This window comes from Sminthopsis crassicaudata, chromosome 2 (assembly GCF_048593235.1).
Source record: "Sminthopsis crassicaudata isolate SCR6 chromosome 2, ASM4859323v1, whole genome shotgun sequence".
Lineage (NCBI taxonomy): Eukaryota > Metazoa > Chordata > Mammalia > Dasyuromorphia > Dasyuridae > Sminthopsis > Sminthopsis crassicaudata.
The window spans coordinates 244,515,495-244,537,037 of NC_133618.1; the positions used below are offsets into that span (position 1 = coordinate 244,515,495).

At 35.0% G+C, this 21,543-nt stretch overlaps 2 protein-coding genes across 4 annotated transcripts in view; one reads left to right on the top strand and one right to left on the bottom strand.

Moving 5' to 3' along the window:
• LOC141555648 (serine/threonine-protein phosphatase 4 regulatory subunit 1-like) overlaps positions 1 to 3,519 on the bottom strand; it is a 65,320-nt gene extending 61,801 nt beyond the window's left edge. Inside the window, exons 1-2 of one of the 2 annotated variants that reach the window (XM_074288683.1) lie at positions 3,416 to 3,497; positions 3,055 to 3,099 (exon numbers count right to left, since the gene is read on the bottom strand). In XM_074288683.1, coding sequence (XP_074144784.1) covers positions 3,055 to 3,099; positions 3,416 to 3,422 — 52 coding nt within the window. In that variant the 5' untranslated portion in view covers positions 3,423 to 3,497. Of the gene's footprint in view, positions 1 to 3,054; positions 3,100 to 3,415 lie in introns of both variants that reach the window. The other variant, XM_074288684.1, reaches the window with a different exon arrangement.
• Positions 3,520 to 3,613: 94 nt separating this feature from the next.
• RAB22A (RAB22A, member RAS oncogene family) lies at positions 3,614 to 20,562 on the top strand. Of its 2 annotated transcripts, none has more exons than XM_074288687.1 (7): positions 3,614 to 4,114; positions 5,629 to 5,708; positions 15,142 to 15,223; positions 16,089 to 16,160; positions 16,470 to 16,576; positions 18,019 to 18,128; positions 19,842 to 20,562. In XM_074288687.1, exons 1-7 carry the CDS (start codon positions 4,079 to 4,081, stop codon positions 19,937 to 19,939), a joined length of 585 nt encoding a protein of 194 aa, XP_074144788.1. In that variant the 5' UTR covers positions 3,614 to 4,078; the 3' UTR covers positions 19,940 to 20,562. The 2 variants fall into 2 exon arrangements, with proteins under 2 accessions (XP_074144788.1, XP_074144789.1); XM_074288688.1 differs by lacking the exon at positions 19,842 to 20,562 and adding an exon at positions 19,217 to 19,298 and having other exon boundaries at positions 3,615 to 4,114; positions 18,019 to 18,170.
• Positions 20,563 to 21,543: the final 981 nt, after the last annotated feature.

Here is a 21,543-nt window from a genome sequence, read left to right on the forward strand (position 1 = left end):
TGCTTAGATTTCTCTGGTATACTTTAATATATCTTCCACTGTATCATTTATTTGTGCATATGTCTTCAGGTGTTTGTTATTACATTGTATCATCAATTATAGTTTTTCCACACATAGTAGGTACTCTGTTGAATAATGGAATAAAGAATTACCTGGAATGGCTAAAACACAAGTTCAGAGAAGAATTTTTCCTCATTTGTAAAAGGTCATGTAATGGAAATTCAACACAGATTTAACAAATCTGTTTCTTAAAGCTTTTTTTTTTGTTTCTAAATTCAATTTTATTTTATTTTCAATTCCAAATTCTCTCCCTCCACCCTTTGAGAAAATAAGAAAAAGAAAATCCACTGCAAATAGGAAGTTATCTAAAACAAATGTCTATATTGGAAGGGGGTGAAGGTAGGGGAAAAAAGCAAAAGAAGAAGGGAAAAAATGATTCTTGCTGTATTCTGAGTACATGTTTCTATCAGGAATTGTGCTGGGTTAATGTGATGATCAGTTACTAAGTCATTGTTTTATCTTTGTGATTCTGCTTATTGCGTGAATTGTTCTGGTCCTGTTCATTTTGCTATAGTTCGGTTTATATAACTCTTCCTAGATTTTTCTGAAACTATATCCATCATTTACTTTCAGATTCTGACGACTTAGTGACAACCTGGGAGCAAACTGAACAATTAAAATAGAATGTTTTATTCACAAAGTCTATCTTATTTGAGAATGAATCTTCTCACTTCCAAAATTCTATGGTTTTATAATTTCAAATATGATTGCACTGTCTAATCCTAATTTTAAATCTGTGTCCTGATTCTGGATATTATTACAGTAGGCACAATCATTTTTCATACTTAACAATATTGCCAGTTGATAGCGCCACTCATATAATACAAATTATAAACTTCATAAAAAGCTATCTCCAACAATATTAGAGTGAATCATTTAAAACTGAAGTGATATATTCATATAAGTTTGCCAATGTTAGGACTTGAATCCAAGATTTAATTTTTAAACATAAATATACAAAAATGTCACGTATTTGTGCAAGTAAAACTTGTACATGTACAAAACATCTTGCAGACAAATTTAAATTCTGAGTCTTCACACAAAACCTTTCAGAAGTCATCTTTTTATGACCATAGTACAGAGTTCTAGTCTACCAATTACAAAAACATCTTTATCTTGAAAAGGATGTCTTTAGCATTTAGGAGCTTCCAGGGTGGAAGCTCCATTTCACCTATATAAAACCAAGCATGATACTAGATATAGAGCTATCTCTATAAGATTGTTTTATATGCTAATGTAAAATACACTTCTGTAATATGATTGCCTTAAAAAGCAAGTCTTCATATTTCATGCTACAAAAAAAGTCAAATTTAGTTGACTAATAGAAAATGCAATCTCAAACACAACAAATACTTAGTAAGCACTATTAAATGCTCTGAGTTTAAGTAAAAAGGTATATCACTGCACCCACCTAATTAAAAATATGCTAAAAAGCACATAGATAATGAGTAAACAAAATTATCCCACTTCTTCATAAACGCGTCTTGGATGGGTGCAGATAGGTGGCGCAGTGGATAGAGCACCAACCTTGAATTCAGAAGGACAGGAGTTCAAATGTGGTCTGAGACACTTTACACTTCCTAGCTGTGTGACCCTGGGCAAGTCACTTAACCCTTGCCTGGGGGGATGGGGGAATATATATTTATATATATATATATATATATTGAATCCAGTTAATGTAGTCTGTCCTATTTTATAAGTTTCTTTATTTGCCTTCTTAACCACCATTGGTTTTTAAATTTCAGATACTTAGTAGGTACCATTATAAAAGACAGAAATGTTTTCAAAGAGAGCAATGAGGAATATCAACAAAAACTGCTTTTCTTTAAATACTCTTACAAAGTTACTCCTGCTCTCCATTCCATGCATACCCCAAAACAGAATTTATAATATGGTCTTTAAAGATACAGCAAAGCACCATCAGAGAAGATAATATATGTATTTGTTAAAGGAAACACTTTTTAACAATGCGAATGGCATTTAATGTTTTTCTCACCTCTCCATTTTTTCATGGAATGAAATAGCTACAATTCCTTATGAAACACGTGTGAAAATTTTCCCAACAAAGATTCTAATACAAGATCTGCCTTTAAAATGATTCCACTAGAGCCATAAGTAGCAGGTACGAAGAATTCAGAAACGACCCAAAGCACTGGATTAGGTGTCCAGAAGGGCTCTTCCGAGCCTTTAATCCATCCCCATCGCTTTCTAGAGGGAAGAAAGTGACTTGCCTAGGATGATTTATCCAGAGAGGGACAAAGGCAAGATTGGAGCCTCCGATACAAAAACCAACACTAATTCCACACGCTTTCTTTCTCTCAAGAGCTGTTTTATAAATCACTAATTACTTTGCCAATATTGTAACTCTTCATTCAATCATACTCGTAGTCTAAAACTCTTCCAAAGGCCCCCGGAAAACACAAAGCAATCCAAACACCTTTTTGCAGAACAAACAAGGAATTCTCCAAGAAACCGAAGCCTCCCCACTCTCCCCCAGCCACTCCCCTTCCCCCAGTTCATTAACTAAGCTGAGACTATCTGGACGTCTGCTGGAAGGCTCACGTCCCACCCCGGAGCTGGACGAGGGAGCACAAGGCGGGCGAGGGGACACGAGCATCCCCTCATCGCCGACCTATTCCCCCTTGGAGAATGCAGGAGAGAAACCTTCAAGAGGAAGAATAGTGTACACTCCCCAAAATGGTCGGGAGGAGACTCCCCTCCTCTCCCAGTGCACGCCCCTCCCCCAAGCCTCCAGGTCCAAACAGGACCCCGGACAGTAGTGAGAAGCTCGTCACTTCCATCAACCAAGAAACTGTCACCATCACAATCCAGGTGGAGAAGAGGGGAGAGGGAACGAGGGGGAAGAAGTCATCCCCGTCCGTCTCAATCACACCCCAAAACCTGCAGGGAAGGCAGCGGGAGGGAGGGGCCCTCCGAGGGCCAGGGGACCAAGAGGAGGACGAGGGAGGGAAGGAAGCCAGAACTGTTACTTACAATCATCTAAGTCATCCTGCAAGTCCACAAAATACAAGGGGATCTCTGAAAACCAAGAGAGATAAGAGATCACCAGCGGCGCTGGGAGCACCGGGAGCAGGGCTGGGGAGAGGGCGGACGGGGGAACCCGGGGGCTCCGGACTCCGGGACGGCCGGGCTCCGAGACGACCGGGCTGCGGCAGGAGCCTCGCCCGTCCGAACCGAGCGGAGGTTGGAGGAGGCGGGGGGAAGAGGAGGACGAAGAAGAGGCGGACAGGGAGAAGAAGGAGGAAGCGAAGAAGGAGGAGGAGGAAGCCGAGGACGAGGAGGAGGAGGAATAGGTAGCAACAGCTGCTGCCAAAGGAGCTTCAGCTCCACTCACCCGCCATCTTGAAATGGGCCTGAAGGAAGCAGGGGGCCGGGGGCGGGGGGAGAGGGAGGGAGACCCACTGGGCGAGCCGGGCGTAGGGGAGGAGCGGACAGCTCCTCCCGACCCATCCCCTCGCCCCGCCTCCACAGCCTGTCGACGGGCTGGGGCCGAGGGGGAGGAGGGACTAGGGAGTTTGGGGGGGCTCCTCCCAGTCCGGAGCTCGCGAAAAATTTGGGAAAAGCGGAGATCCGGGCCTGCCTTCTCCCCCCCTCCCTGCAGGCGAAGGTGGCTCCCGAGGTGGGAGGGCAGGTCAGGTGACCCGCCGGGCTCCCCAAGATGGCGGCGGCGGCGGCGGCTCCTCGGTGGCGACGCGGCCGGCACGGTTGTGGCTCTCGCTGCTAAAGCGGACGGACGGCTCCCACGCAGGAGGAGAGGCCATCTCACTCGGGGCAGCGGCGGCGGAGGCAGCTGCGGCGGAGGCGGCTCCAGCCTGAAGAGGCCCCCAGCGGGGCGGCGGCGGGGAGGGCGCTTGGGGCCTCCCGACGCCGCCTCTCCCCTACTGCCGGGGGCTGGAGCCTGGTTGGCCGGGGGATGTTCGTGCAGGGCCGGGGCACTCCCTCTCCTCCTTAGGGCGGTGGCAGCGGCGGCCACGGCGGCAGGCCAGGCTCCCTGGACATGGCGCTGAGGGAGCTGAAAGTTTGCCTACTGGGGGTAAGTGGTCCTCGCCCTGGCGGGGCTGAGGGAGGGGCGGGAGCCAAGCTTGCCTGGTCCTCCCCGCCGGCCCAGCCCGGCCTCCTCTCGGCTGGGCCTCGTCCACCTTAAGGGGCTCGCTGCGAAAACCAAGGCCAGCCGGACGCCCCCCGGAGTCCGGCCACCGCTCCCCATTCTGGACAGGCAGATGGCACCTTGGAACACCTGGTTTCCTGCCGGCCTCCCGTTCTTCGGCCTCCTCCCGCCCCATTTTCTCTGAACCACTCATGGTCCTCATCAGCCCCCGTTGACTCCAACCCTTGATACATGAAATCCTCCCAACTCACTTGGCCTTTTGACTCCGCCAACTCTTACCGTGCCACCTTCCAGCCTCCCCTGCCCCGTGACTGCAGGCCTTATACCTGCCACCTTCCAGCACTCACTCCTGTGACTGCCAACCTTTATTGCTCCGTTCCCGTACATGTTCCCCTTCACCTCTTCTCTTCTTCTTCCCCCTTGCATTTTTTTTTCTTCTTTTTTATTTTTTAACTTTTAGTAGGCATTTAAGTGTCTCCTATGTGATGAAGCATTGGACTAAGTGCTTTACAAGTACTATCTCTAGCAGTGAGAAGAAATGAAACCTTATCAACCAGTTCTCATTTTCTGAATTCCTGCTAAGAAAATGAATACCCTACTTCCTCATCACCTGGAGAAGGAATCTCATCACATAGTTTTGTGCCCACCATTTTATTTACCTGTAGTACACATTCTTTAGTTCTTAAAAAAAAATTTAAGTAACTTTCCCAAACAATTTAATATAAACTAGGATTAGTGCATTAAGTCTTAACAAAATGCAAGTGACAGGACTACCTGTTTCCAAATCGTTCTTTGTTGTGATTTATTTTTCCTTTTAATTTCTTTGGCCCCTTTTTAAAGAAAATGAATTTGTGGCTGTGGAATGCATTCTGAAACTACAAATTTAATGTGCAGCAAAAAATGTGAAGATTCGGGGTTTAAAATGTGATTCCTATCTAATCAGGAAATCCATAATTGGTGTTGAACTTTCAGTTTCCTGTCTCTTTTGGTCACATTTGCAATTTGAAGAATACTTTCCACAGCCTAACAGGAGCAATTTGGAGTCTGATGAGTTGTCCCTAAGACATTTTGTACATGTTTTATATCTAACCTTTTACTAAATAGGATGTAGTTGGGAAAAGTCAAGGCTTACCTATGATTGTTTCTGGAGCTCAATTTTTATTTATTTTTCACCCGTAAAAAAATTTCACTTCTTCCACAAATAGTTATTTTTTAAAAATCTTGTCATTTATAGGCTACATAATACCTACCTTTTAAAAATGTCTCGCAATTTCCTAATTATTTCACTAAATTTTGATGAACTTTCCTTTGGTATATACACTGATAAAGTTTTTGTTGTTGTTTTTTTTTGTTAATCAGAAATTTAAACTTTCATCAAAAAAAGGTGGTTATCATTGTAAAAAAAGTAAATATTTACTCACAAAATTCTTATTTTTCAGGATACAGGTGTAGGTAAATCAAGTATTGTATGGCGGTTTGTAGAAGACAGTTTTGATCCAAACATCAATCCAACTATAGGGTAAGAAATAAATTAATTAATATCAATTTTAGATATATTAAAATATTTTTGAATGAAAGTGTTGTAAAAATTCAGCAAGCAGTTTTCATTTTGAATCATTTAGAGAACTGTCCTTTTCTTTAATGAAACTCCCTTATAAATAAGAAATGAGTACTCATTAAGCACTTTTTATTATGTGCCCATCCTATGCTAGGCATTGAAGACATAAAGACAAAAGTGAAGTGGTCCTTGTCCTCAAGAAGCTTATATTCCATTGGGAAATGCAACTTACATATGCAAAAAATATATTAAGTGACTGGTGTAAGGGGAGGCCAGGAGAAAGGAAATCAAGAAAGGCTTCTTGTAAAGATGGCATTTCAGTGGGGTTGAAGGAAACAAGGAATTCTGGAAAGAACAAATTAAAAAATAAGTGCATCTCATTTTTGAAGACAACCAATGCAAATTCATAGTCAGAAGATGAAGTGTCATATGTAAGAAACCACAAAAAGACTAGTCCATAGAATGCAAAAATCAAAGGGTAGAAAAGAAAGTAATATGTAAGTCTGGAAAGAGAGATTGGTGTCAAGTTGCCAATATTTTCAAATGAGCCAAACAGGAATATAGATTTGATCCTAGAGATAATAGAGACTCAATGGAGGTTTAGTAGGAGGGTGACATGGTCAGATATAACTCCTAGAAAAATCACATTGACAGATTTGTGGAGGATGGAGTAGTGATGTGAGAAAGTCCAATTATCAGGTGTTTGCAGTATTCCAAAGTAAGTGATAGGAACCTGAATTAGATTGGTAACTCAGAGTAGAGACAAGACAGATTTGAGGAAGATTATAGAAATGGCACATGCAACTGGCTGAATATGTAGCATGAGGGAGAGTAAGGAGTTGAGGGTGATTCTGAAGTTTTGGACATTAAAAGGATGGTTATGACCTTGAAAATAATAGAAAAGTTTAGAATAATTGTGGGCTTTTGCAGAACTATAATGAAGTCCCTTTGAGACATAATTGATTTTCCTATAGTAGAATTGTCCAACAGACAATCAAAATACCTATTTTGAGTTCAGAAAAGAGATTAATTGCATATATAGTTCTGGGAGTCACCTTCATAGAAATGATAATGAAATCCATCAACACTGATAAAGTTACCAAATGAGAATGCATAGAAGAGAACAGGGTCCAGAGAGCCTTTGGATATATTCACAGTTTGAAAATTATCGTAGAAATGAATATCCTTTTGACTTTATGAAAATACTTTCTTACATGAAAGTTTCATATAAAACAAACTTACTCCAGTAAATGAAAGAGTGGAAAGACTGCTGGATTTGGTGTGCTGATGAGTTTAAATCTAGGCTTTCCCAGTCATCAGGTATTTAACTTTTCTGTGGTTCAGTTTTTTTCATTTATAAAACAAAGGCAGTGGGTTAGGTGACATCTGGGCTACTTTCCTGCTGCACATATGTGTTCACAATGTATGGATGTGCACATAAATAAAAATTTTTATTAGCTGTCCTCAGATTAGTAGTAATATTTACAATGATAAAAGGAAATCAAATGATTTATTCATAACATATTCATATTCTTTCTGGCAAGTGTTCTCCTAAAAGTAACTAGAAGATATCTATCACTCTTGAAAAATGCAACCTCACTCTCCAAACCTATTCCATAATTTACACATTACTAATACTATTTGCTGGCTCATAGAGAACTCTTTGAAAAGTTTCATTTTCTAAAAATCCCTATTAAATTTCTTAGCATAAAGTAATGACATCTATAGAAAGCTTTTAAAATCTCAGCTTCAAGTGAGCTCTGGATCAGGCTACAAAATTTTGCCGCTAGATGAGAACTGTTCCTGAGGGCTGTGGGTAAGATGCTGAGGAAACAAGTCAATCAATGAACATTTATGAAAGAAAAGCAAAAGACTGCCTTCTCTCAAGGAGCTACTGTTCTGATTGGGAAAGACAATACATTAACAAAAGCTGAAAAGTGAGGGCCTAACCTCATACTATGAAGAAGGCTACAGCCAGGTAGGAACTGGTGAGATGTCAATCCTGGGCCTTAACTAGTGTATCTGGGAAGAAAGGACTCCCGGATGTCTTCCTTCTAATCAAGAGGGAAGAAGAGAAGACCCAAGATTCCGGGGGTTATGCGATCTTACTCCTCGGTGGAGGCAGATGGATCTCTTCTGTGTCAGACATGGAGATTCTGAGTGTCTCATCTCTTGTTCTCTCTTGACCATCTCAGCTCCTAAGACTGAGAAAGAGGAAAGAAAGGGTGTGTGTGTGCAGAAGCACATCCATGTGGTAGGAAGGAAAGGACTGAATGATTGGCAACAGTAAAGTTAACAAGGAAAAGATGGCAGCCATGAAGAGAAACTTTAGATAAGAATGAAGGGACAGTGTTGTGATAGAAAAGTGGCTGAAATTCTGTATTAGCCACTTTACTTTTGTGACCTTACATAAATCACCTGTCCTCTTCAGGCCTTATTTGTAAAATAGGATGGGGAAGGAGTTAGACTGAATTCCTTAAAGTCCTTTTCAACTTAAAATCTAAGATTCTATGAACTATTTACAATATTAAATATTTCCTATAGAAAAAGGATTCTACTATTTTTCTTCCATTATGGTGAACTCCATGTAAAGCAATAGAGCTATTGTAATCAAATTCACAAATTAAGGTGTTTACTACATTTCTTTGCAGTTTTTCCCTGTGTTAAAGTAAGATAAATCCTTTATTGTTTTTCTATTAAAAGATGATTTAGATAGAGAATAAAATTTGATCATATACTGGAACCTCCACTAAACATTTACCTTAATAACTCATTGTGGCCTGTAGATGACCCTGGATTTTGGCTTCTTAATGCTTTTGGTTTTGGGGGAGGGAGATTGGCTTTTGCATAGTAATTTTGTTTTTCAGTGAACAAGCATTTTTTTTCCCTCTTCCCACACCTACCCTCGTATAAAAGTAAAAAAACAAAAACTCTAGTAACACATAGGCTTATTCATGCAAAATAAATTCTCTGACCATGTTTAGAAATGTCTTAATTCTATACTCTTTAAGTTTGTCACTACTCTCCGTCAAGAGGTAGGTAGCATACATAATTATTCATTCTCTAGAATCATGATTTCATTAATCAGAGTTCCTAAGTCTTTCAAAGTTGCTTTTATATTGTTTTTGTTATTAAAAATTGTTTTGTTGGTTATGCTCATTTTATTGTAAATCACTTCTTAAAAGAACAAGTCTTAGTTTTGTCTGATTTTTTTTTCCCTTAAATAATCTTTCTTATTACTTTTATTCTATACCCTAACTTTAACCATTTTTCAATTGAAGGTCATTTTAGTTTCTAGTTCTAATTTTTTAACACTACAAAAAAGAATTGTTAAAACTATTTTGTATACGTGAGCATAGATTCTCAGAGGTGGGGATTGCCAGTGGATTGTAAGCTTTGGCAGTCCCAAACTGAAAGGGCTTTGAGTACAAGTTATGCCAGACTGCCTTCTGAGGAACAGCTTAGCTAACTAAGATCAGAAAGCTTTGCCCCCAATTTATGAATGGGTGATGAATTTTTTTTTAGCCATACTAGGAACCTTTAAAGACCATTTAAATCAGTGCCTCTTAATCTTTTTTGTGTTGTAGACCTCTTTGGCAATCTAGTGAAGCCTGTGTTCAACTCACAGTATTTTTAAATGCATAATTATTGGACTATAGAAAAAACTAATATTGAAGTACATTTATCACAGTATTTTTAACAACCCAGATTAGGAACCCCTTTCATCCATCCCCACCCCCAACTGAGTAGTAGAGAGTTCATGAGGGGCAGCTAAGTGGCACAGTGGTTAGAGCACCAGCCCCAAGTCAGGAGGACCTGAGTTCAAATCTGGTTTCAGGCACTTAACATTTCCCAACTGTGTGACCCTAGACAAGTCACTTAACCCCAATTGTCTCAGCCAAAAAAAAAAAAGAGAGAGAGAGGGTCAATGAAATACTCAGTGAATTACAGATCCTTGAAGTATTGATATATTTTTTGATATATATAAATTTTAATTTCCAATTTTTAATTTTAGTTTTTATTTAAAATATGTTGCTTCATAATTAAAGGCATAGAATTAAGCTCATTGGCTTTTGCTGAAATGACTGCCTTTACTTAATCCTTAAGGGAAAAAACATGTATATACATGTCTTTAAATATATGATTCCATCAGTCTTTCAGTAATAAAGGATGGCCAGTTACTATCTGCAGAGGAATCTTACAAGTGATTGAAAACTGAAGCAAATAGTTTTTATGATTCAGTAGTGACAGTTTACACTGAATCATTACTGAAATGACTCACAACCCATATAACAAACAAACATATTACCCAGGTTACAAGTATTATCTTTTTAATGATGTGTATAAAGTTTAGATTCTAGCTATAAGAAGTATTTTCTTTTTGAATGCAGTTTCCAGCTCTCAATTTCTAGACAAAATGTAAATACTGAGTTGGTTTCTGTTAACTGTACCAATCAATTATCCTTAGAATGAAATTTGTTCCTTTAAATCAAAAATGAAAGTGAAAAATTTGTAAATAATACATTGAACATTTACTCTATTGATGTACTTTTCTGAAATCTATTGTGTGTTTGTTACCCCTGGTCCTTCAAATTTGTTCCAGTGGAATACAGTTCCTCATGGTTCTACCAAATAAGAACTTTATGATCACTGTCTAATATCTGAGAACCAACAAAACTTGTTTTTTGAAAAGGTTCACTAAGTTTTAGCCAGCAAGTAATGAATTTTAACACTTCCTAGCTGTGTGACCCCAAACAAGTCACTTAACCCCAATTGTCTCAGAAAAAAAAAAAGAGAGAGAGGGTTAATGAAAGACTTACTTAATGAATTACAGATCCTTGAAGTATTGATATATTTCACATGAGAAATTTTAATTTCCAATTTTTAGTTTTAGTTTTTATTCAAAATATGTTGCTTCATAATTAAAGGCATAGCATTAAGCCCATTGGCTTTTGCTGAAATGACTGCCTTTACTTAATCCTTAAGGGAAAAAACATGTATATACACGTCTTTAAATATGATTCCGTCAGTCTTCCAGTAATAAAGAATGGCCAGTTACTACCTGCAGAGAAATCTTACAAGTGATTGAAAACTGAAGCAAATAGTTTTTATGATTCAGTAGTGACAGTTTACACTGAATCATTACTGAAATGACTCACAACCCATATAACAAACAAACATATTACCCAGGTTACAAGTATTATCTTTTTAATGATGTGTATAAAGTTTAGATTCTAACTATAAGAAGTATTTTCTTTTTGAATGCAGTTTCCAGCTCTCAATTTCTAGACAAAATGTAAATACTGAGTTGGTTTCTGTTAACTGTACCAATCAATTATCCTTAGAATGAAATTTGTTCCTTTAAATCAAAAATGAAAGTGAAAAATTTGTAAATAATACATTGAACATTTACTCTATTGAAGTACTTTTCTGAAGTCTATTGTTTGTTTGTCACCCCTGGTCCTTCAAATTTGTTCCAGTGGAATACAATTCCTCATGGTTCTACCAAATAAGAACTTTATGATCACTGTCTAATATCTGAGAACCAACAAAACTGTTTTTTAAAAAGGTTCATCACTAAGTTTTAGCCAGCAAGTAATGAATTTTTCCACCATGGCAATTTAATAAATCTGCCCATTAAAGTACAAAAAAGTTGCAATTTCCATCCATTTAAGGATAAGGTACTCTATTGAAGTAGATTCTTGAAGTTAATGCCATCAAATGAAGGTCTCTGCAATGTAAATAAAAATGATAACTGCAAAAGTATCCAAAACAAAAGGTATAAAATTTACACAATCATGCCTTCAAAAAGAGATAAGATAGTTCTCTCCAGTCCTTTACAGAGGTAGCAAATTCACATGTATGAAACACTGCATGTATGTTTGGACTTTTAAAAATATATTCTTAAGTTTTACTGATTTTTTTTTTTCCTTCTATGTGATGGCTCTCAAAGGGAAAAGATAAAAGGAAATTCAAGAGGAAAGTTAGTAAAAACAAAAGATATCAAAAAAATATTATTAAAAATAAGTTGCTTATTCAACATCCACATAAGTAAATTATGGTTGCAAACCTACATGACTATCAACGAGATCATGCAAGCTTAATCTCTTTCTTTTGTTAACAGTTAAACTAATAGAGCGAAAGAATGTTGTACATAGACTTTATCTAGATTTTAGCAAATCCTTTGTTAAAGTAATCTCATGCTATTTTTCTGGAATTATGTGGAAATATATTGATTAGATGATAATATAACCAGATGAATTCTGAATTGGGTAACTGATTATATTTATATGAGTAACCCTTTGGATAGCTAAGTGTTCAATGATTCAGGAGGTTCTGAGTTGAAATCCAGCCTTAAACACTTGCTACTTATTAGCCATGTGACTCTGGACAAATCTCCCCAATTGCCTTGCCAAAAAAAATCATTGATGGGCCTTTGTCAATTTAGAGATCTTAACTGTAGTGCCCCAGATATCTTTGGTTGGGCACTGTTTAATGTTTGCTGGTTGTGAAGATAACATAGATATCATATTTAGTAGATTTGCAGGTGATTCAAATCTAGGAGGGATAACAGACACACTTGATAGCAGTCCGTTCCCAAATCTAGAAAAGAAGAAAAAATTGCATGGAATTTTACTGGAATAAGCACAGAGCCTTACATTTGGGTTCAGTAAATGTTGGGGTGAGGTAGAATGAGGGACATAGCTAGACGGCAGCTCGGTGAAAAATATTTAACTGATTGTGGTAGATTGCAAGTTCAACTTGAATTAATGCTATGATATAATAACCAAAATAATGGTAATTGGCTATGTTAAGAGAAATATATCTGCTAGGAATAGAGATGTAATAAACCTGCTATACTTTTCTCCAGTTGAACTATATGTGACCAGCACATTAAAAGTTTTTTATATTCATTTAAATCAACAAGCACAAACATTATAGTATATAAAATTTTTTAAAAGACTATGAAATTAAATTCCTATTACGTTGTTTTTTTTAAGTATACAATTAAAATTTACATAATCGTAACAGTTACATCAAGTCTCTTCTAAACTTGTTTTTTTCTGTACCTTTTTGTTTGTTTTACTTATCGATGTCTTGTTCTGCAACTCCATTCTAACATCTCTGCCAAGAAGCAGGAAGAATGTTTCATTATAAGTATTTTGAGGTCACAACTGGTCACTGAATCAATCAAATCTCTGAAGTATTTTACTGTTTTGTTTTATATTATTGTGGTCATCCTCTAAATTCTCTTGGTCTATCATTTCAAAGTTTTTTTTTGTTTGTTTATTTTGTTTTTAATTTTCCATATTTATCATGGAGGGGGAAAGGGAGAGAGACTGATTTCATATATGTGTATATTTGTTGTGTATCTCTTCTCTTCTCCCTACTGAACAATTAAAAACGGTAAAAATAAAATCCTTATAACAAATATGCATAGTAAAACAGATTTCCATATTGACTGTGTTTAAAATTGTATCTCTTCTGCATTTTTAATTCCACCATCTCTCTTAAGGATGTTGGGTAATATACTTCATCCTTAGTTCTTATTGTTTCATAATTTATCATTACATTGATCAAAATTTATTTCCTTTACAAATATCATTGTGAAATAAATTATTCTAATTTCACCCATTTTACTTTATATCATTTCATAAAAGTCTTTTCAGTTTCCTCTGAACTTTACATTTTTTCATTTCTTATAACATAATAATATATCCCATAATTTGTTTAGCCATTCCCCAAAAGGTAAGCGCACCCCCTGTTTCCATATTTTCAGAACTTCCATAAAAGCATTTTTGTATATATGGGTCCTTTTCCTCTTTGTTTAATCTCTAGGTTATAGGCCAAAAAGTGTTAATTCAAGGTCACAGGGTATGGACAGTTTAGTGACTTCCAAAATGAAAAGGGACTGGATCAATTGACAATTCTATCCTCAATGCATTAGTGTGATTGTTTTCCTTCAGGTTCTCAAACATTTGTCTTTTTCCTATTTGTAATTTTGCCAATCTCAAGGATATTAAGTAGAGTCTCACTGTTGATTTAATTTGTATTTCTCAAGTAATTTTTAATACATTGGAGCACCATGATCCTTGATAACTTGGATCATACTCCTTTAAATACTGCCTGTTTATATGCTTTAACCATTTATCTTTTGGGAAATGGCTTAGTCTTATAAATTTGAATTAATTCTCTATCTTATATATAAAAGACCTTTATCAGAGAAGTTTGCTGCAAAAATTCTTTCTCAGTTAATTGTTTTTCTTCTAATTTTAGCTGAATTGGTTTTGTTTATACAAAAACTTTTTAAATTTTATGTATTCAGTTTTTCTCCATTTTATCTTCTGTGATCCTTTTTATTCTTGGTTTGGTTATAAATTCTTCTATCTGTAGATCTGAAAAGTATTATCTTTCTTGCTCCTCTAATTTGTTAATAATGGAACTTAATGTTTTAACATTTTTATCATGTTAGTAGTATTCTAATTCAGTTATATGTACCAAAATTTGTTGTCATTCCCACTGCATAGACACCTGCTTTATTTCTAGTTCTTGACCATAATAAATAGTTACAAATATTTTTTGTGCATATAAATCCTTTCTCTAATTTTTAACTCTTCAGGGGTACATGTCTAATAGTGATATTGTTGGGTCATATACGGTATAGCAGTCTAATGACTTTTGGAGATATAGTTCTAATGTATGTGTACCACATTTCAGGAAGGATTTTGATATAAGGTAGAAAGTTTTTATAGTAAGGAAGCCAAGTTGGTGAAGGACTTTGAGTCCATGGCATAAGAACAATTCAAGAAGCTGGAATATACTTATCTTCAAGAAAAGAAGGCTTAGATGGAATGTGATAATTTTAAATATTTGAGAAGCCATTAAATCATTAAATGATAAAGGATTAGATTTGTTCTTGGTTCTGATGGACTAGGAAAATGGATGAAAGTTGGAAAGAGGCAACCTAAAGTTTGATATATGAAAAAAAATCCTAACAATTAAAACTATTCAAAAGTGGAATGGGCAGCTTTAGAAAGTATTGGTTCCCCTGATTAGACAACTTCAGACAAAGATTGAATGACTTTAAGTATGTTATAGTAAAAGTTGTTTTTGGAATCTAGATTAAACTGCATAACTTAGAAGGGACTTCATGTCCCTTCTAACTCTACAAGCTCTAAAATTCTATCTTACTAATTTCCTCTTTAAAATTTGAGGGATTTTTTTTTTTTTTAAGCATTGAGACCAAAGAATGTAACCTGTTGAATGCCCAATTATATTTTAAACAGTCATAATAATTATGATTATTTTATAATTGATATTGTTTTGATTTTATTATTGTTATGTTTATTAATAATTATTATGGCAAATTGATTATTTAATTACATCTTCATAGAGCATCTTTTATGACCAAGACTGTCCAATATCAAAATGAGCTGCATAAATTCTTGATTTGGGATACAGCTGGACAAGAACGAGTAAGTGTGTGTGTTTGTGTATATAATTTTCTGTATAAGTTTCTTCAAGGTTTAAACTAAAGATCAAACTATATTCTGAATGTTAATGACATTTTCATGTTGGTTTAAGTCTTTGACCTTTTCTAGAGATGGCTTTATTCTTATTTGGGTACCCCAGTCTTTTTCCTACTCAGAGCTATTAAATCCACTGATAAAGATGTGTTGATGGTTATTTCACATTTTAACTTTAAAGAAATTGCTGACCAACATAGACAGAATACCAATTGGAGCATCACAAGCTGGATTCCATTCGTCAGAAAGTCGTCACTTACTAAGTAGTTAGTATGTGCTAGGCACTTTGCTAAACAGTAGGGATGATAATACAAATAGAACTGATATATTTATGGAAAAAGATGATACATAAAAGGAAGCTTAGGGGTAGTGTATAGGTGTGTGGGAGGGATTGTAGGATGAAACTACACAGCACAGGAGAATGATAAAGGAAGTCAAGGGGATAGCTTGAAAAGGAATGAAGACATGGAAGATATAAGTAAAGTAGGGATGGAAAATAGACATATCATTTTGACAGTTTTTTAAAATATAATATTTTAGAGGGAACTTCATAGAAAATAAAACTTAAAATAATGTAATATTATGTATCAAACATAAATGATTAATAAAAATTAGCCCAAAAAATTTGTGACTTAAGCATAAATGAAATTTTGGAGAAGGAACTTACTCTCAGAATTTCCATTATGACATTTATGACAAAAATGGCCATTTGTCTAAGGGCAGATTGAATGTAGACCTAGTGAAACTTCACTGTCATATTATGCTCATAATTCATAGTGCTAAAATAGCTTTCCATATTTTTTTCTCCATACAGTTTCGTGCCTTAGCACCAATGTACTACCGAGGCTCAGCAGCAGCTATAATCGTATATGACATCACAAAAGAAGTAAGGATATAAATAAACATACTCAGCATAAAGTTGTCTTGAGTGGTGATGTTTTGCAGAAATGCTATTGAATTTCACCTTAAAGTTATAGAATCCTGCTGAAATGTTCTTAATTAATTTTCCATTTGTAACATTTATTCTATTGTTTCTGTAAAACTAACTGCCCTTGGAATGTGGTTTTGCTTAATGTCATAATTTCTATAAATAAGAATGCTAGATAAATGATGTCTATATAAGGGGTTGTCTTTGAATTTTTGAATAATTTATATTTGTTGCTGTGCTTCTGAATGCCTTCCTCTTTTTCAATAGGAAACATTTTCAACATTAAAGAATTGGGTGAAAGAACTTCGACAGCATGGGCCACCTAATATTGTTGTTGCTATTGCAGGAAATAAGTGTGACCTTATTGACGTACGGTAAGTTATATGAATGAAAACTTAGTTGAAAAATAAATTGCATTTTATTAGCAAGGAATTCCCATATGTCAATTTTTATTTTATTCCATTTTTTTAAATACTTGCCTAGCTAGAATCCTAAAATCCTTTTTTTTAAATAATTTTTTCTCCAAATTACATGTAAAAACAATTTTAGCATTCATGTTTTTTTAAGTTTTGAGTTCTAAATTTTCCTGCCCTTCCTGAAACAAGAATCTGATATAGTTTATTTGTGTGCAGTAATGTAAAACTTTCCACATTAGTCATTTTGTAGAAGAAAAATCAAACGAAAAAGAGTAGAAAGAAAACAGAAAGAAGGAAGGAAGAGGAAAACAAAGCTTGTATGCAGGCTTCTGTCTGTATTAAGATGCCATCTTTTCTTTCTCTGGAAGCAGGTAGCACTTTTTATCATGAGTCCTAAAATCCTTTAAATAAAATTTTTGCAAAAATACTTCACAGAAATGAGTAAGCATAGTTCATTTAAAATCTGATTAAATAGTGTTAATGCTGATCTGGAGTTAATAGACATCTCTAATTTTAATGCTCAAAGGGACCCTAAAGAGGACCTAATCTTCTCATTTTTTACATATGAGGAAACAGATACTCACAAGGAATAATTTACTTGCCACAATCAGTTATGTATTTAGTGACAGTTATTTTCCCAAAAGATTTGCATTAATAAAGGAAGTGGACACTAATCTCCCTTTTTAAAGAAAATAGATATCTACAAACTATTTCTCATAGTTTCATATATGATTAGAAGTCATCTAGTCACAGAATCTGAAAGACTTTCTAGTCCAACCAGAGGCTGCTCCACAGTATCTCCTTCAAGTGGACCTTCAATCTTTTCTTGATCTTTGGGAGAATTAGGATCTCTATTTTCTTGCAGCTGGCCAGTCCATTTCAAAATAACTTATTGTTAGAAATTATGTCCAACCTAATGTTGCTTCTTACAATTCCACATTTCTTATAACTTGAAGCCAATTAGAGCAAGTCTAATCCCTATTTCACGTAATAGTTGAAAATGGCTATCATTTCTTCCATAAAATTGTTCTCATCATCAGACTAAATATGCCCAGTTTTGGGGGGTTTTAGGGGGATTTTTTAGTAATCATTTTTTAGAGAAGAATTTGAGGTCCAAAAAGATTGTCATTCATACAACTTTTTAATTTGCTCCTGTGATTCTTATTTGGGAAACAAATTGCCATTTCCTGGTCTTTAGTTGTTAAATAAATTACTAGTATCACAAAAATAAATTTGTAAAATCGATATAGTTCAAGAGGATCAAATATTAAAAGAGAGTCACCACCCTCATTCATCAGTCTTCATAATGCATTCTATAACTATAAATCTTGTTAATTACTGGGTGAAGCGCACTTTTATAATATTCAATAAAACTTGCCTCATTTATAATTATTTTTCAGGGAAGTAATGGAAAGAGATGCTAAAGACTATGCTGATTCCATCCATGCAATTTTTGTAGAGACCAGCGCTAAAAATGCGATAAACATAAATGAACTCTTTATAGAAATTAGTAAGTCTTCTTGTACTCAATGTGTATAATATATGCAAATAAGTATATCTGTCTTTTTAGTTTGAAATTCTTGCTTTGATAAGAGAATTCTGTTTTCTTCTATTCACAAATCTAAAAGTATAAGTTTAACTTCTTTGTTTTTCATTATTATAATTGCTGGTGAGTTTCTTAAAGATTCCAAAGCTCTAGATCAGTGGTGTCAAATTCAAATATAAATAGTTCTAAGCAAGCTACACTATTGAGCAACAAAACCACAAATTAATATTATTAGGGTGGGTGTGTGAGTTTTAATATTCCCCAATTTCATTGTAATCTGTTTCTGGAATCACCTGGGAGTGTGGCTCATAATCTACCTATATTGTATTAAACACTTCTGACCTTAGTGTCACATGAGGTGTCATCTGTCCATCTTTATCACTGCTAATATAATGCAATTAATTATACAAGGTCGTTGAAAGTGCATAACCAAAGTTATAAAGAAATTGAGATATAAAATCTAAACTTACAAGGTTAATAATTTTAAAATAATTCCCAACTACCAATAAAAATAATGTTTATGTTAGATAGCAAAGATTTGGTATGTTCAAAAGACATTGCAAAACAGGATTTTGTATTTCCTAGAATATGTCTCCTAAATATCATCAGCTTCATGACCTTAAGTCTCACATAGATACCAAGGAGAAAAACTCTTACACATTAATTTGGGATAGTAGTATAGAATTTGCTTAAATATTCAGAATTTAAAGCTTAGTATCACAATTTAAGAAACTTTCTTTTCAATCAAAACTTGTTAAAGTAATACATATATACATACATATATATATATATTTTTTTTTTGGGGGGGGGGAGGCTGGGGTTAAGTGACTTGCCCAGGGTCACACAGCTAGGAAGTGTTAAGTGTCTGGGACCAGATTTGAACTGGGGGGGGGGGTCCTGAATTCAAGGCTGGTGCTCTATCCACTGCACCACCTAGCTGCCCCTAAGTAATATATTTTTAATATATATTATCAGGAGTGATTGATAGGTTGCTGATTTTCCTGAACTTTTTTTTTTTTTTTAATTTGGCCATAAGAATTAAGGGCAAATAGATGGAATATGAAAAATGAGGACTCAAAAAAGGATTAATAAAGTTAAAAAAGAAAAAAAGTTAAATGTCTAAATTCAGAAAAGGTATCTTAAATGTCACAGTAAGTTGAAATATATAATGTTATTTAGTCACTAATGAATAACACTTGTGCTTTGCGAGGTATAAATTGCTTTATATCCATTATTACACTTCATCCTTAAAGCAGCCCTATGATGTAGATTGTGCAGATAATTTCCCCATTTTATGGTTAAGAAAAAATAGAGGTTAAATAACACAAGACTCTCCAGCTAGGATGAGGAAGAACTTTGAAATTGAATTCAGTTTTTCTGATTCTAAGAAACACAGCAATCTTGACTGGTATTTGATGATTATTACTTTAAAATGTATTTTTTGAAAATACCCAACTTGAATTTTCCTTAAATATGAATAGTTTAAAGTTATTTCATTTTGGTCTTCTCTTGTCTAAAATTAATATTTTTTTCATAAAGTTAACTTTATGTTTTAAGAACTAGAAAAAGAGAAAGCTCTCAGACTATATTTTTGTAGATGGTTATTAGTTACTTACATAAGGGTGAAGTTAATATTTTAAAAGTTCTGATTTCCTGTCTTTACTGTTTTTGGTGTAGGTCGAAGAATTCCATCAACAGACACTAATCCCTCATCTAGTGGTAAAGGCTTCAAATTAAGAAGACAGCCTTCAGAGCCAAAACGAAGCTGTTGTTGACTGATATTCAGCAGTTCAGACTTTATTATAAAGTAGGTGGTCCTGAAAGTTAATGGGGGTGTTTTGAGTATATGTGTTTTGAATTTTCCCCTGACTGATCATCGTACACAGAGAGCCTACAGAAATCGACCAATTGTTTCTAGTATCGTTGACTTCCTGAAGACAGCAGTTGTGAAATTTCAATCTGTTTACTTCCATTATGTAAAGAATTTCTTGTATTCAAAGAGAATACATATTTGAAATTTTGACCTTATTGAAGAGGAATTGTAATTGTATGGATAGTAGCATTAAAATGTTTAATAGTTTTGTAATCAAGATTTTATGTCATGTTTTGTAAAGGGAAAATGAGCACTTTTGTGGTTCTTGGAAAAGAATAGGCCTTGTAGAAATTGTAATTTTGAAACTTGGATTACTTCCCATTATCATTGCTATAGTAAGCTGTACCATTTTACATTTGAGTGCATATTCATAGTGAAAGGAGGGTAATTGTCACTTTGTACTCAAAATAAGTTATTTATAAAACTGATGGAAAAGGATTTCATCCCCTGCCATCCCTAAAGCACTTTTCATTGAAGGTATTAGCCATGGATGAATACATGGAATGAATTAAAAACATTAAATAATCCTTTCTTTCTTTCTTTCTTTCTTTTTTTTTTTTTTTTTTTTTTTTTTGTAAACTATAATTTATGTTTAGGCAGATGCATCATTAGCACCTTTTAAAGTAAGCTCTCATGATCAAGATGGTAGTAGTAGAAAACATAGCTGGAACACAGCAAACTGAAAATATTTAGAACTGACTGGCAATAAAAAAAAAAAAAAAAAAAAAAAGCAGTAGTGTAAATGCTGTCAATGTTTTTATTTAACCCAAATATTTTGGGGGGAAATAATTATTTTTTTTTGAGCACATGTAAAGTTTTATACTATATTTATGAGACTCATACTTAAAGCATTATAAACTCTGTAAATAAATAGAAAATTCAAAGGTTTTCATTCAGTATCCCATTTAGTCTTACATTGAGGCCTATGTATACTCATCCATTCAAGTTTTCCTTGAGGAAACAAGTGTACTTTTTGTGATGTTTTGAGAAGAATAAATAGCACTTGAATTGAAAATATTATAAGAGTTTATCTGCTGGCCCCATCACATTGTGGGTAAGCATATTAGGTTATATACTACTTTGACAGCATCCACTCTAACCCTGATCAGAACAAAAGAAAGGGATCCTAAATCCTGTCATTTACCTCATATGTGTAATAATTAATTATTCTTTAGCCTGGGGGCAAACTTAAAGCCAGTTTTGTTTTGTTTCCGGTTTTTTTGTTTGTTTGTTTTAAGAATCTTTAATTTTAGTAGTTCCTCTTAGCCTTTAATATCCTTTTATTTTTGCCTACCATGCTATTGGTAATCTTCTCTACCACTTAGGGATATAATGAGTTTTTCATATAACCCAAAAATAAAGCATTTAACTATGCTATCTGGAAAATTTTATTCTTGGTCTAATTTGTCATTCCATCTTTAGTCATTTAACTAAAGGAAAATGTCAAAGACAAGGAATGAAACAGCTAGGATTAGAAACTAAATTGCAAAATCAGAACTACCAATA